This window comes from Eublepharis macularius, chromosome 12 (assembly GCF_028583425.1).
Source record: "Eublepharis macularius isolate TG4126 chromosome 12, MPM_Emac_v1.0, whole genome shotgun sequence".
In the NCBI taxonomy this organism is placed as follows: Eukaryota; Metazoa; Chordata; class Lepidosauria; order Squamata; family Eublepharidae; genus Eublepharis; species Eublepharis macularius.
Genome location: NC_072801.1, coordinates 18,292,169 through 18,304,307, shown reverse-complemented (window position 1 = coordinate 18,304,307; position 12,139 = coordinate 18,292,169). Strand labels below are relative to the sequence as shown.

The window sequence follows — 12,139 nt, the reverse complement described above, 5'->3', positions numbered from 1 at the left end:
ATTGCAAGAGAGGGGAGCAGACTGATGGATAAAAACAGGAAAAACCACAAGTTAAAAATGGGAGAGACACAAATGAAAACAATCACAATTGCAGCCCACTGTTTTCGGCCTGAACACCCAAATCAATGAAGCAGGCATCTCTCTCAAAGGTCGGGCAGAATAAAAACGCTTTCATGCAGGCAGGGAAAAACAGAAATGAATGTGGGATTTTTGCATCGAAATAGCAGGGCTACAAAATTCAGTTTAGCCTCCCACCTTCCCAGGTCATGACCTGCAGCTGCTTATTCCCAGACTAGCCTTAAAACACATGCTTGTCAAGCATTCTGTTCCTCTTTGAAAACAAACAGCTCTGATACACAGAGCTCCAAAGGCAGGGGAAGGCCATGCAACCTTTTTTTTTTTTTGAAAAAATTTTTATTGGGTTAGGATCATATATTTACACATTACAGTCAATTTTCCCATTTCCCAATTTCTAACCCCCTCCCTTTCCCCCCCTTTTTTGTTGACTTCCAACAGTTTTCCAACCCTTTGTCCCTTTTCCCTTACTCTTTATATATTCCTCTATCTAACAAATATATATTCTCCCTTTATTCTAAGCAATACTTCTTTAACTATTTTTAATGCTCTGTACCCTAACTATGAGTCCCTTTTTCCATAATGGGTAAACAATTTATCCCATAATTCCATTTTCAAATATTTCTGTATAACGTAAACTATGTAAGCCATACATTCATATAAATCAACCAGCTTAACTTATACTCTATATATTGTTCATTCTATTCTTCTTCTTTCTGTTTTAGTTATATTTGTTTACATTAATATTTCTATTCCCTTCAATCATAAATCTATATATGATATCAATCAATTTGACTCATATATACCTTCAGATAAGGAAGGCCATGCAACCTTTGAACGGGAAGGCAACATACCTGGCCCAATAGGAAAACTCATAGTGGAAAGGCCCCTGCAGCTCTTCCACCATCTCCTGCACGGGCGGCTTCGATCCTTCTTCTTCTGGGCCCTTCCTTTCTCTCTCCTGCTGGCGCGTCTTGATCTCAGCCAACTGCTGCTCTCTGCGCAGTTCTTGCTGTGATTTCAGTGGGCCAAGGACCAAGTCTGGTTCGCTGTCAATTGAAGACCTGGGGGTGTGAAAGGAAGGTACGAGGAAGAAAGTGAATCTTTCAGTGGTGAAACTGGAGATGTCCACACCACTGTTGGAAAGTCTAACCCACGCTGGGTTGTAAGCCAGAAGAAGACTGGAAGAGGTAATTTCCTCAATAAAATGCAACTTGGATCACTCACTAGAGCCACCTTGAGTAAATTGGGAACCTTATTTCCACATTCCAAAACCAGGAATGTGTACTTTTAACTGATTCTATGCAGGGCTTTTTTTCTGGGAAAAGACGTGGTGAAACTCAATGGGTTGCCAGCACAGGGGGGAACTCCTGGCGAGAGGTGGTGCCCCTGGTACCACATGCGCATACGCAAAGTGCACGCATGCTCTCAGGACTGCACAATGACGTCACTTTGGGTCAGCTGGAACAAGGGGAGGAGTTTTTAAAAATTTAAATTGCCCTTAGCGAAAATGGTCACATGGCTGGTGGCCCCACCCCCTGATCTCCAGACAGAGGGGAGTTTAGATCGCCCTCCGCACCATGCACGGAGGGCGATCTAAACTCCCCTCTGTCTGGAGATCAGGGGGCGGGGCCACCAGCCATGTGACCATTTTCAAGAGGTGCCGGAACTCTGTTCCACCGCGTTCCAGCTGAAAAAAAGCCCTGATTCAAAACCAAACCAATACCAGACTCTCCAATAAACTACAGACAACAGGCCATTGGAGTTCTACTAAGGAACACTGTGTTGGAATATTCCAACCATATTCCAACTATGAGGGATGCCCCTTTTAATTTAGGATACGTGGAACTCTGAAAACTTCAAACCACTGCTATTGTGTAACAAATTGATCCTCACCTCGGAGGTAGCCACCCACCAGCTTCCATGGCACCCACATACCCTGAATAAAGCATTTGAGGACAGACATTGCAGCCTGTAAGTCCTTACTTAATGGTCACCATCACATCCATCAATTTGTCTGTTGTTATTGTTCCAAGGACATGGTGCCGAATGGCAGTAAGTGTCAAGATACTTGGCGCAGATCTAGAAACCAAAGCAAAAAAAAAAATGAAGTGTGCTTAAAGGTGGCTCCCAACAACCTCTCCTTCTCCTCCATTTCACCCTGCAAAGGTCCAAGCAACATAGGATTCAGGTGATTTCAGGGTTTTGAGACTGCAGGCTGGTAACCATCAGGAGTCCCCCTAGCACAGTTACAGGCAATCCCCAAGTGCAGGATAAAGAAGGGGGAACTGAAAAACGGAGGGTTCTTACAAAGTTTCCACTGCAAGCTAAAGCAACAACCTGTTTTGTTTGTTTTTTTAAAGAGGACATTTTGGGAGGCTGCCTCTCTGGCAAAATAGAAAAGAGCCCAGTAGCACCTTTAAGACTAACCAACTTTACTGTAGCATAAGCTTTCGAGAACCACAGTTCTCTGCGTCAGATGTATCTTGTGGTTCTCGAAAGCTTATGCTACAGTAAAGTTGGTTAGTCTTACAGGTGCTACTGGACGCTTTACTATTTTGCGACTACAGACTAACACGGCTAACTCCTCTGGATCTCTGGCAGCTGTTGCAGTGAAAGGGTGAGAAGTGGAACTGAGTGGAGAGAAGGAGGTTCTAGACTGGAAGCAGCCGGTGTTTCCAAGTCTTTTCAAGAAGGCAGTCCACAAAGAAGCCCACTGGAAAGTCCAGCTGCTCCAGCAAAGGTCCCTCAACAACATGGTAGCAATAAGGAATTCTTTCAAGCATTAGATGCCTGAAGGGAGAGGGAGAGGACACAGAAAGGGAGGGAGCTGCTTCAGTCTTTCTTAAAGCACTATTTACGTTTTTGGCTAAACTGAATAGTGGAGCAGCCATCTTGTTCTCTGGAGCTTGGGTATGCTGGAAGGATGAGCCAGCATGGTATATTAGTGAAAGTTCAGGATGCAGAACAGGGAGAAATACGTCCGTACTGCCACGGAAGCTCCTCGTGCAAGCATTATCACAACTATTCCACAGCCCATGCTTACGTGTCATAGGTGTAGTATTCATGTTCAAATCTGTGACAGGAACGGGGTGTTACTTCATACACGCCTGGAAAAATTAAAACCCAATACACAGGTGGCATTCAAATTTCACATGTCAAAGGCTCTCATTAAAAATTACACAAGTTAAAATTTGCAACCACATAACAAGGTTTTTTCCCAACACAGTAGCACCCTTGCATGAAAATTTAAAATGGACTCTTCGACCTGATGAGGAGTTCTGTGTAACTCAAAAGCTTGCCACACCTCTAAAACACAGGTCGATTACTAGTTCTTGGTATCTATTTCTGCAGGGAAGGCCAAGAGAGAGGCGAATGTTCACACTTTCCTCTTGGCCTTCCATCCCCATTTTCATGCCACTCCACCCCCACCACCCCCATTTCTGAGGGAACAAAACACACTAGAACAGAAAATGAGAAGGGGTCTTTGAGGTGCTCTGGCTCTATCCCTGGAAAAATGGCATAATTCCTTAGACTGAAACCATCATTAGACAGTGATTTCAATGTCATCTTAAATTCTGGACATTTTGCCCAATGTTCCAGAGACTATGTGCTCTGGGGAATGCAGGCTGTACTTGGAACTGAGGGCTAAGCTACAAGTGACGAATGACACTTGAACGGCAAGTGGATCGGGTGGAGAGCAAGTGGAGGGCAAATGAACAAGGAGGAATACACTTGCTGTTCAAGTGTCATTCGTCACTTGTAGTTTGTCCCCTAGCCCAACTCAGCAATGGCTTCAATGGACAGACTTGGGTAAGAAACAGAGGACTGAAGAGTAGTGGATAGAATGTTTGACTAGGGTAAAAAACACTCAAGTTCAAATCTTTACAGTTATGACACTCATTGGGTGACTTCTGGCTCGTTATTTTCTCTCAGCATAAGGTATCTAGAGGCCCAGGGGGGAAAGGTCAGAAGAGGGGGAAGAAAACGAGCTTTTTCTGATGGTTTTTCAGCTGAGAATTTTTTTCCCCTTGCTCATATATATTTGCAATCAGCCATGGAAAGAAACTTACCTGGCTTTGAGAGGCAGAATCTGTTCACACCTTTGGACAGATTGTAAATGCCAACATTCTCAGGCCCATTTCCATCCTGGTAAAATTCCTGATAGATTAAAATGGCCAAAAAAAAGAAAGTGACTGACAAGCAAACAACCAGAAGAATGAGGAAAAGGACATACGTGTTACACACATTTTGCGGGCAGGAGACACCCACGTGGGCACATCTGGCCTGCCTCCAGAAAAGAGGGACACCTAGAGTGGGAACCCCTCAATTCACAGCAGGCACATTTGTCATTTGCAAGTACATACATCGTTCAGGTGCCTGTACCTACCAAGGTAATTGCATGAGAAAGGGAACAGCGGAGCATGTATCCAGTCTGGCGGAACTCAATCCCCGACACATCATCTTCAAGAACTTCAAGTTCCAAGGATTTATTTTTCCAGCACCAGTCTTCACGGACAATGCTTGCTGCAAGGATAGTAAAGTGGTGGGTTGCATGATGTCAGATTGGCTTTCATTATAAACTATAACAAGAAAGCATCATGCCAGTGTAAGCTATCCTATAAAAGGCAGGCTGCTGTGGTGGGAAGCCCAGGCGAGGCGGCCCGTGTCTCCGGAAGGCGCTCCATTTTCTAGAGCCCTTTAAAAAAAAATAAAAGGGGGGGGCTTGGATGCTAGTTTAGCATAAAGAACTGCTCAAACTACCTAAACACAGTTGTGACAACTCATTTCTAATACGGAGTTCCTTGAGAGTGTGGATTACAGTCCACTTTTTATTATTATTATTATTATTATTATTATTATTATTATTATTATTATTATTATTATTATTATTATATTTCTAGCCCACACTTCCCACAAGCGGGCTCAGGGCAAGGTACAGCAGTTATAAAAATATAATACATAATACAAATATTAAAAATAATTCATAAACCAACAGTTCATCACAAAATCAACAAACAGATAACAACTGTCCCAAGATGGGGTCAATTCCAGATTCCTGCCCATCCGCATACACGGGGAGGGAAGCTTGGTTCACAGATGCCCAAGAATGATATGGTAAGGGGCACGGCACCACTCTGAACTGCAGGTGTAACATATTCCATTTTGAATGCCCCTTCGCATAAATCCCCTCTATGCAAACAGAAACCTGGCACAATAGAGAGGAAGGTTCTACAGACACTCTTCTTTGTTTGCTGTGCTGGTTTTCTGTTGTTTTAGACCCAGGGGGGCATTCCAAAACGCAGTCCTCCCACCTGCAGTCTGTCCATTCTAACTCCTCACTCCCACTTCAATCTCTTGCATGCATCAGTCAGGCCTAATGTGCCAAGCTGCAACAGATTTGCACAGCTGCATGGCTGCAGACGCAGAAGACGTGCTTTCAGGGTTATATGACTTGCGTAGAATCAACCTCTGGTGCAGTGACAGTCAAGTCTACCCTGCAAAAGAAAGGCTTAGACAGCTGAGTGGACTGCACCCTGCTTCAAGCCAAGGAGGATACTTCTGAATGTTTCCACTCCTACTTCTCTGCAAGGAGAAATCCAGCACATCAGAGAGAAACAGCCTAACCCTGCTAAGCTACAACAGTATCCCCAATCACCAGGTTGACATGGAACAGCCTGTTCTACTTCCTCAAAACCTACTCATGTAGATCAGGCATTTGTGCTTGAAAAATGCTAGAAATCCTGGTCTGACCCCACCACTCTGCTCAAGAAAGTTCAGGGCCTTCTAATAAGAAGAGCCACTTACGGTGGCGAAAGGCTTCCAACTTCTCCAAGCAGAGTGAAGGGTCACTTACATGCAAGCAGGGCTTTTTTTCTGGGAAAAGAGGTGGTGGAACTCAGTGGGTTGCCCTCGGAGAAAATCATCACATGGCTGGTGGTCCCGCCCCCTGATCTCCAGACAGAGGGGAGTGTAGATTGCCCTCCGTGCCGCTCAGTGGCGTGGAGGGCCATCTAAGCTCCCCTCTGTCTGGAGATCAGGGGGCGGGGCCACCAGCCATGTGATGATTTTCAAAAGGTTCCGGAACTCCGTTCCACCACATTCCAGCTGAAAAAAAGCCCTGCATACTTGTACACCGAGCTACAAGTATACAAAACACCATTTGGTTGGACTCTGAGATTGCTTAGGATATCCTATAAAGGACCTGAGATTTCACACCCACATCCTTTAAAAGACTGGAAGTTTATACAGGGTTGAAGAGAAGGGGGAGAAAAGTGTCCCTTACTTTTATATTTTCCTGGAAGCACGTTTTCAAAGACGAAATTCACCGAGTTGGTCTTAGAAGCAAGCTGGAGGCTCCGTTTTTCTCCCTGCCGGTTCACGGACTGCAGAGACACGAGGAGTTCGCCGCAAGTATCTGGGGAACACAAAACCGACACCGGGGTGAGTGGATGTCAGGTTGGCACAGAACTTCCCATCAAGCAGAAGTTTTACAGAACAGAGTTTCCAAGAAACTGATGGCTGGCTGCTGGAGCATCATTTGAGGGCTGCCTCACATTATGCAAATGAAAACTCAGCATACGTTCTACCGGAAACTGAAAGCGATCCCAGATCCCTGACTAGCAGACCTGTGTGATACACAGGTTTGCAAACTGGGTTTGCCAGAGTCCCATTTGTACATTTGAGGCAAAGCATGGGATACGTATTCCTGCATGAGCATCTCTTCTCGACGTGAATGAGGACGGCACCCATCGCAAGACAAAAAGGCACGTGCGAATATAATCAAGTTGTTCTATACAGAGTCAGACCCTTGGGCTATTAAGGTCAGTACTGTGTAGTCCAACTGCTAATGGCTCTGTGGGATCTCTGGTCTTTCATGTCACGTACTACTTGATCCTTTCAAGTGGACTGACTGTATTCAAAGAAGACCAATCAACGATCTATTTTTATATACTTCAGTTGTCCCTCCCACCTTTCTTCCCAAAGACAACCAAAAGTGGCTTATAATGTTCTCTTCTTCCCCATTTTATCCTCACAGCAAAATCTCTTATGAGGTAGGTTAGGCTGAGAGTGCGCAACTAGCCCAATGTCCCCCAGAGAGCTTCCATGACAGAGTCAGGATTCAAATCCGGGGCTCCCAGATCCTGATCCGATACTTTAACCACTACGCCAAACTTTCTCTCTCTTTCAGCCTCTGGAACCACTGCCTTGTCATTCACAGCACAGCTCGGCTCAACATTATGACAGTTTGAAGCACTGCCTCACACTAGCCATCAATGGTTTACTATTAGTTTTGTAAATCCCTGTATTAAAATTAACACATTTTTAAAGTCTTCTGTCTGGTTAATCAGGGACATCTCTTCAAATCAAAGAAGAAGGCTTTCAACCGATTATGGTGACCAATTAAATCTACAGAATTTCGCAGCTTTATGAGCCACACTTGCTGTGGGAGGCAAGGCTGCCTTGAGACCTAAGGTTTTCAGGCAGACAAAAGGACATGTAAGGAGACTCAAGTACTTTTGTTTACTGAGGCACCCTTACCCAAGCAAGTAATTTTCCCAGAAACAGAGGCCAGAAATTGGGAGAAGGTTATATCCATCACCGGCTTGGCAACAACCGTCACTGGAAATATTTGGGGCTTCAAGGCTAGACCCGCTCTGCTTTCTGCTTCGGGAACAATTACCTACAGAACACAGACAGGACAACAGTAAAGATCACTTTCAAGTGAAACTGAATGCCACAGATAAGATTCCCTGAGATAGAACTCTTCAGCTGCTCAGGACTTTATTCCAAAGAAAAACAAAATTGCCACAAACTCAATTTTCCAACATCCACTTGGGTGGGCCAGGAGCAGAAACAGCTGTCCGACGTTTCTTGCTTCAAAGCAGGCTGTGCTCTTCTTTGCCATCTTATGGGTCCCACAAAACACCTAACCCTGAAGCTCTAAACCCGTCACACAAACACACAATATCCTAGGAGTTCCATAATTTCTGAGGGGAGAAGAACTCTAGCTTCCACTTGAGTTCTTCTCAAAAAACCTCACAAGAAATCACCAGGAACATTTCTGGGGTCAGGACTGGGCAAGGCTACACTGAAATCTGCTGCGATCTACATCTGCTGGCATAACATTTTACATACTGCTGGTAGGGGGGAACGGTGGAATGCTACCCCCGTGGTCTTCATCTTGTGGGTCAGGATACATGAAGCAGGCTAAAGCCTATTCTAAGAAGGGTCATTCCAGTGACACTACCATGCTTTTTTTTAAAAAAAGTAGAAGAAAATTGGAGGAAGGAGAAGAGAAAGAGCATGGGCATGAATGCACTCCAGATGTCTGTGGCTGACCATTGGTCCATAATGCTCAGAACTGGCTATTATGGTTGGCTGCAGCTCTTCAGGGACTCAGTCACAGAAGAGTGTTCCTCAACATTTTCTTCCTCAACAATCCCCAGGGATTGCACCTGGGGGCGCCTTTTGCATGCCAAGACTAAGTCATAACTCTTCCCAGGGGTCATTTCGTAGAAAAAGAACTGGAGGAACTCATTAGCATACCTCATTAGCATACGCCACACCCCTTGACATCACAGGAAGTGTCATAAGCATAACTGATTTGCATATGCCACACTGATCCTAGCTGTTTTGGACCCAATCCTGGCTATTCAGGTCCGAAATTGGGCCCAAAATGGCAAAAAGGGGCTGAAAATGGCCAAAAAGGGGCCCAAAATGGTCAGGACTGGGCCGCTGCTGAGTGGGAGAGTGAGCCACCACCTGTCAGAGGCCTGATGCGGGCTGTTTCAGCCCCAATCCAGGCTGAAACGGGCCCAAAATGGCCGAGAGTCAGGTGGACAGGGCCACCTGACATGTGACCTCTTTGGGGAACTGCCAGAACTGTATTCCTGCGTGTTCCCCCTTGAAATGAGCCCTTACTCTTCCCCTTCTATGCTTTTTAAGAAACTAAAAACACCCACAAAAATCCCAGAGAAGCCACATTTGATTGGTTTAGCAAACAAATAAACGAGCATGAAGTTATTCCTACCTGAATGACGTAGGCACCTGATTTTGCCCTGAAGCAAAATGCTCCATGAGTGTCAGTTTCTGTAGTAACCACCTGGGCTTTGTCCTTGTCTTGAGGCAACATAGTCACCTTGTATTTATTAATCTGCTTGATCGAGTCGGGAAATCGCGTGACCGATATCTTCCCACAGACACTAAACCTATTGGAAAATGGAAAAGAGTTATGTCATTTGTCTACATATGATGTACAGGCTGGGTTCGGATGGTACAAGGGGGACTCAGAGGGACCAATAAAGCTTCAAGGTGGCTGAACATTCCGGGGGTGAGGACACCAGGTTCATCCAGAGCAGTCAATAAACACTGCTCCTTTCCTGTAGTTCTTCATCTCTCCCACCTGAATCCCCATTTCCAAGTATCCCATCTCCCTGACCCCCCGTCGTGTTCCCACACAGGCTGTGGTTGGGTCCCCAAAGTTTATAATGATTTGCTCCCCAAAACTCTTGGCTCTGTGAGGCTCTGCCAATCAACCGGTTCCATTTATATAAGGTGGTTCCATCTTCAAGGACACTCACTCTGAGGCTACGATGTCAGCCAGCTGGGGAGTGTTTGGGGCAATCTTCACCGTAAGAGTATCGAAGAAGAGATGCTCTTTCTGAGCGTGAATGGTGTAGGTGCCCGTTGTTATGTTTTCAAGGCGGAAAGAACCGTCGGACTTTGTGGCCACTTTAACAAAGGGGAAAAAAGAGAGACGTCAGGAATATAATCCCGCATAATCGGCTCGAAAGGTACAGAAGAAGCACTATAATATACGGCTGCTCACACTATATTATTTATTTAAAAAATATCTATTTTCCAGAGAACCTGTCCAAGGCAGCTTACAAAATAAAACATAAAATGTCGTAAAATTATTGAAGCTCTTCAGACATTCCAGCCACACCCAGCTCACTTTGTGACCAAGAGCCAGCTGCTCTCTCGCAGCCTAACCTACTTCACAGGGTTGTTGTGAGGATAAAATAGAGAACGGAAGAGCCATGCATGCTGCTTTGAGCTCCTCAGAGGAAGAGAGGGGTACAAACATAGCAGATATTGATCAAGCCATGTCTAAGCCCACCTCTTCTCCTCAGGCACACAGAAGGGCAAAGACGTCTGCCACATACCCAGGGCTCATTCTGAGGGGGAACACGCAGGAACGCAGTTCTGGCAGTTCCCCAAAGAGGTCACATGTCAGGTGGCCCCACCTACCTGACCCTCAGCCATTTTGGGCCCGTTTCAGTCTGGATTGGGGCTGAGATGGCCTGGATTGGGCCTCTGTCAAGTGGTGGCTCACTCTCCCACTCAGCAGCGGCCCAATCCTGACCATTTTGGGCCCAATTTCGGCCCTGAATGGCCAGGACTGGGTCCAAAAGAGCCAGGATAAGTGATGACAGGGAGTGTGGCATATGTAAATCAGGTATGCTAATGACACATTTCTGGTGATGGCAAGGGGCGTGGCATACGCTAATGAGTTGTGTTGATGAGTTATGCTAATGAGTTCCTCCGGCTCTTTTTCTACGAAATGACCCCTGCACACACCTTTTATCTGGCTATTCAGCGTCACAATTGCGTCCCCGACTCCTTCACCTTCAGGGCTATTCAGAACCCTGCCCGTCACTGAGAAGCCCATGACGTGGAAAATGGGCTGGAAGAAAAAGATGAATCTGAACATTAGAATCTGTCGCAACACGTCTACCTGTTTCCTTTCCTTTTTGAAAGCAGTTTCATGTGTGCAATAAAGCCCTTCCCCAATTTCAATACACCACCAGTGAGGTATCTACCTACTTTTTCCCTTTATACAACACACAAAATGTGGTTTGAAAACGAACAAAAAAACCTCACCTCGATTCTCAGACTATCATGTTCTACAGTGAAGTCCAGCCGGGACGGTGCGACATCAAACGTAATTCTCTCGCCCCTGTAAAAGGGTATCTGAAAGAATTTTTTTTTTAAAGTACAGATTTTGAAGCACTTCTCTTCAAAAGAGACATCAAAATCTCCCAGTTTTCAAGGAGCATACACAGCTGCATTAGAGAGTTTATCAGTTTCACAAAGCCCAAAAGGGGAAAGTCCTGTAAGGGCCAGAGATGACTGCTCAAGACAGCAACGCCTGTTTGTCTTTTCTTTTCTTAAAAGCCAACCTGAGGATCCCATGTTACCAACAGCGGGAGGGTCATTGACTCAGTGGCTGAGCATCCGCTTTGCAGGCAGAAGCTCCCAGGCTCCGGCCCAGCACATCCAAGTATAAAAGGATCAGGGAATAGGTGATGTGACAGACCTCTGCCCTGGAGGGCCGCTGCCAGTAAGAGGAGCCGAGACTGACCTCGACAGACCAATGATCTTACACAATATATAAGGCAGCTTCATGTGTTTAATGGTTTGCCACCGTTATCCCTTTATTACGAAATTCTGTCAGGACCAGCTTTTAAAATCCTATATGGCAAGCCTGTTGTGTGACTTTGGTTCAGGAGCATAACTTTTCACAGGCTCAAGTTCGGCCTGGTCTCTGAGAAAAGAATGTGCAGGCCTTCTGAGTAGCTGCACCTGGAGCCTGTTGTGCTCAAAAGAAAATGTCCTTGGGCGGCAGGGAGAATCAGCCTCCATCTACCCTCCCCGGTCTCTCATGCTAGCGCCAGGCATTATCTCAGGGCCAAGCTACAAGTGATGAATGACACTTGAACAGCAAGTGGATTGAGTGGAGGGCAAGTGAACAGGGAGAAATACACTTGCTGTTCAAGTGTCATTCGTCACTTGTAGCTTTGCCCTAAGTGTGCCCTGACTGGCTAACAGCTCTTGAAAAGACGGCTGCCCACAGCATTGAGGATCCTCTCTGTTCAGAATCAACCTACCAGCATGGGAGACAGGCTCTTTGCTCCATGCCAGATACCGAGATGACCAAACCGCCTGGCATGGTTTGGGACTTCCTTTTCTAACAGTGCAATCCTAAGAAGAGTTACTCCAGTCTAAGCCCATTCAAATCAGAGTTACTCCAGTCTAAGCCCATTCAAATCAATGGTCT

The 12,139-nt window shown here is 45.7% G+C and overlaps 1 protein-coding gene across 1 annotated transcript in view; it reads right to left on the bottom strand.

Annotated features, from left to right (window-relative positions):
• LOC129338850 (BOS complex subunit NOMO1-like) overlaps positions 1-12,139 on the bottom strand; it is a 42,382-nt gene that overhangs the window by 19,104 nt on the left and 11,139 nt on the right. Inside the window, exons 9-19 of the mRNA XM_054993362.1 lie at positions 10,963-11,052; positions 10,660-10,765; positions 9,660-9,810; positions 9,110-9,287; positions 7,618-7,759; positions 6,362-6,493; positions 4,466-4,602; positions 4,149-4,236; positions 3,122-3,185; positions 2,062-2,157; positions 930-1,139 (exon numbers count right to left, since the gene is read on the bottom strand). Of these exons, the coding sequence (XP_054849337.1) occupies positions 930-1,139; positions 2,062-2,157; positions 3,122-3,185; positions 4,149-4,236; positions 4,466-4,602; positions 6,362-6,493; positions 7,618-7,759; positions 9,110-9,287; positions 9,660-9,810; positions 10,660-10,765; positions 10,963-11,052 (1,394 nt within the window). The remainder of the gene's footprint in view (positions 1-929; positions 1,140-2,061; positions 2,158-3,121; positions 3,186-4,148; positions 4,237-4,465; positions 4,603-6,361; positions 6,494-7,617; positions 7,760-9,109; positions 9,288-9,659; positions 9,811-10,659; positions 10,766-10,962; positions 11,053-12,139) is intronic.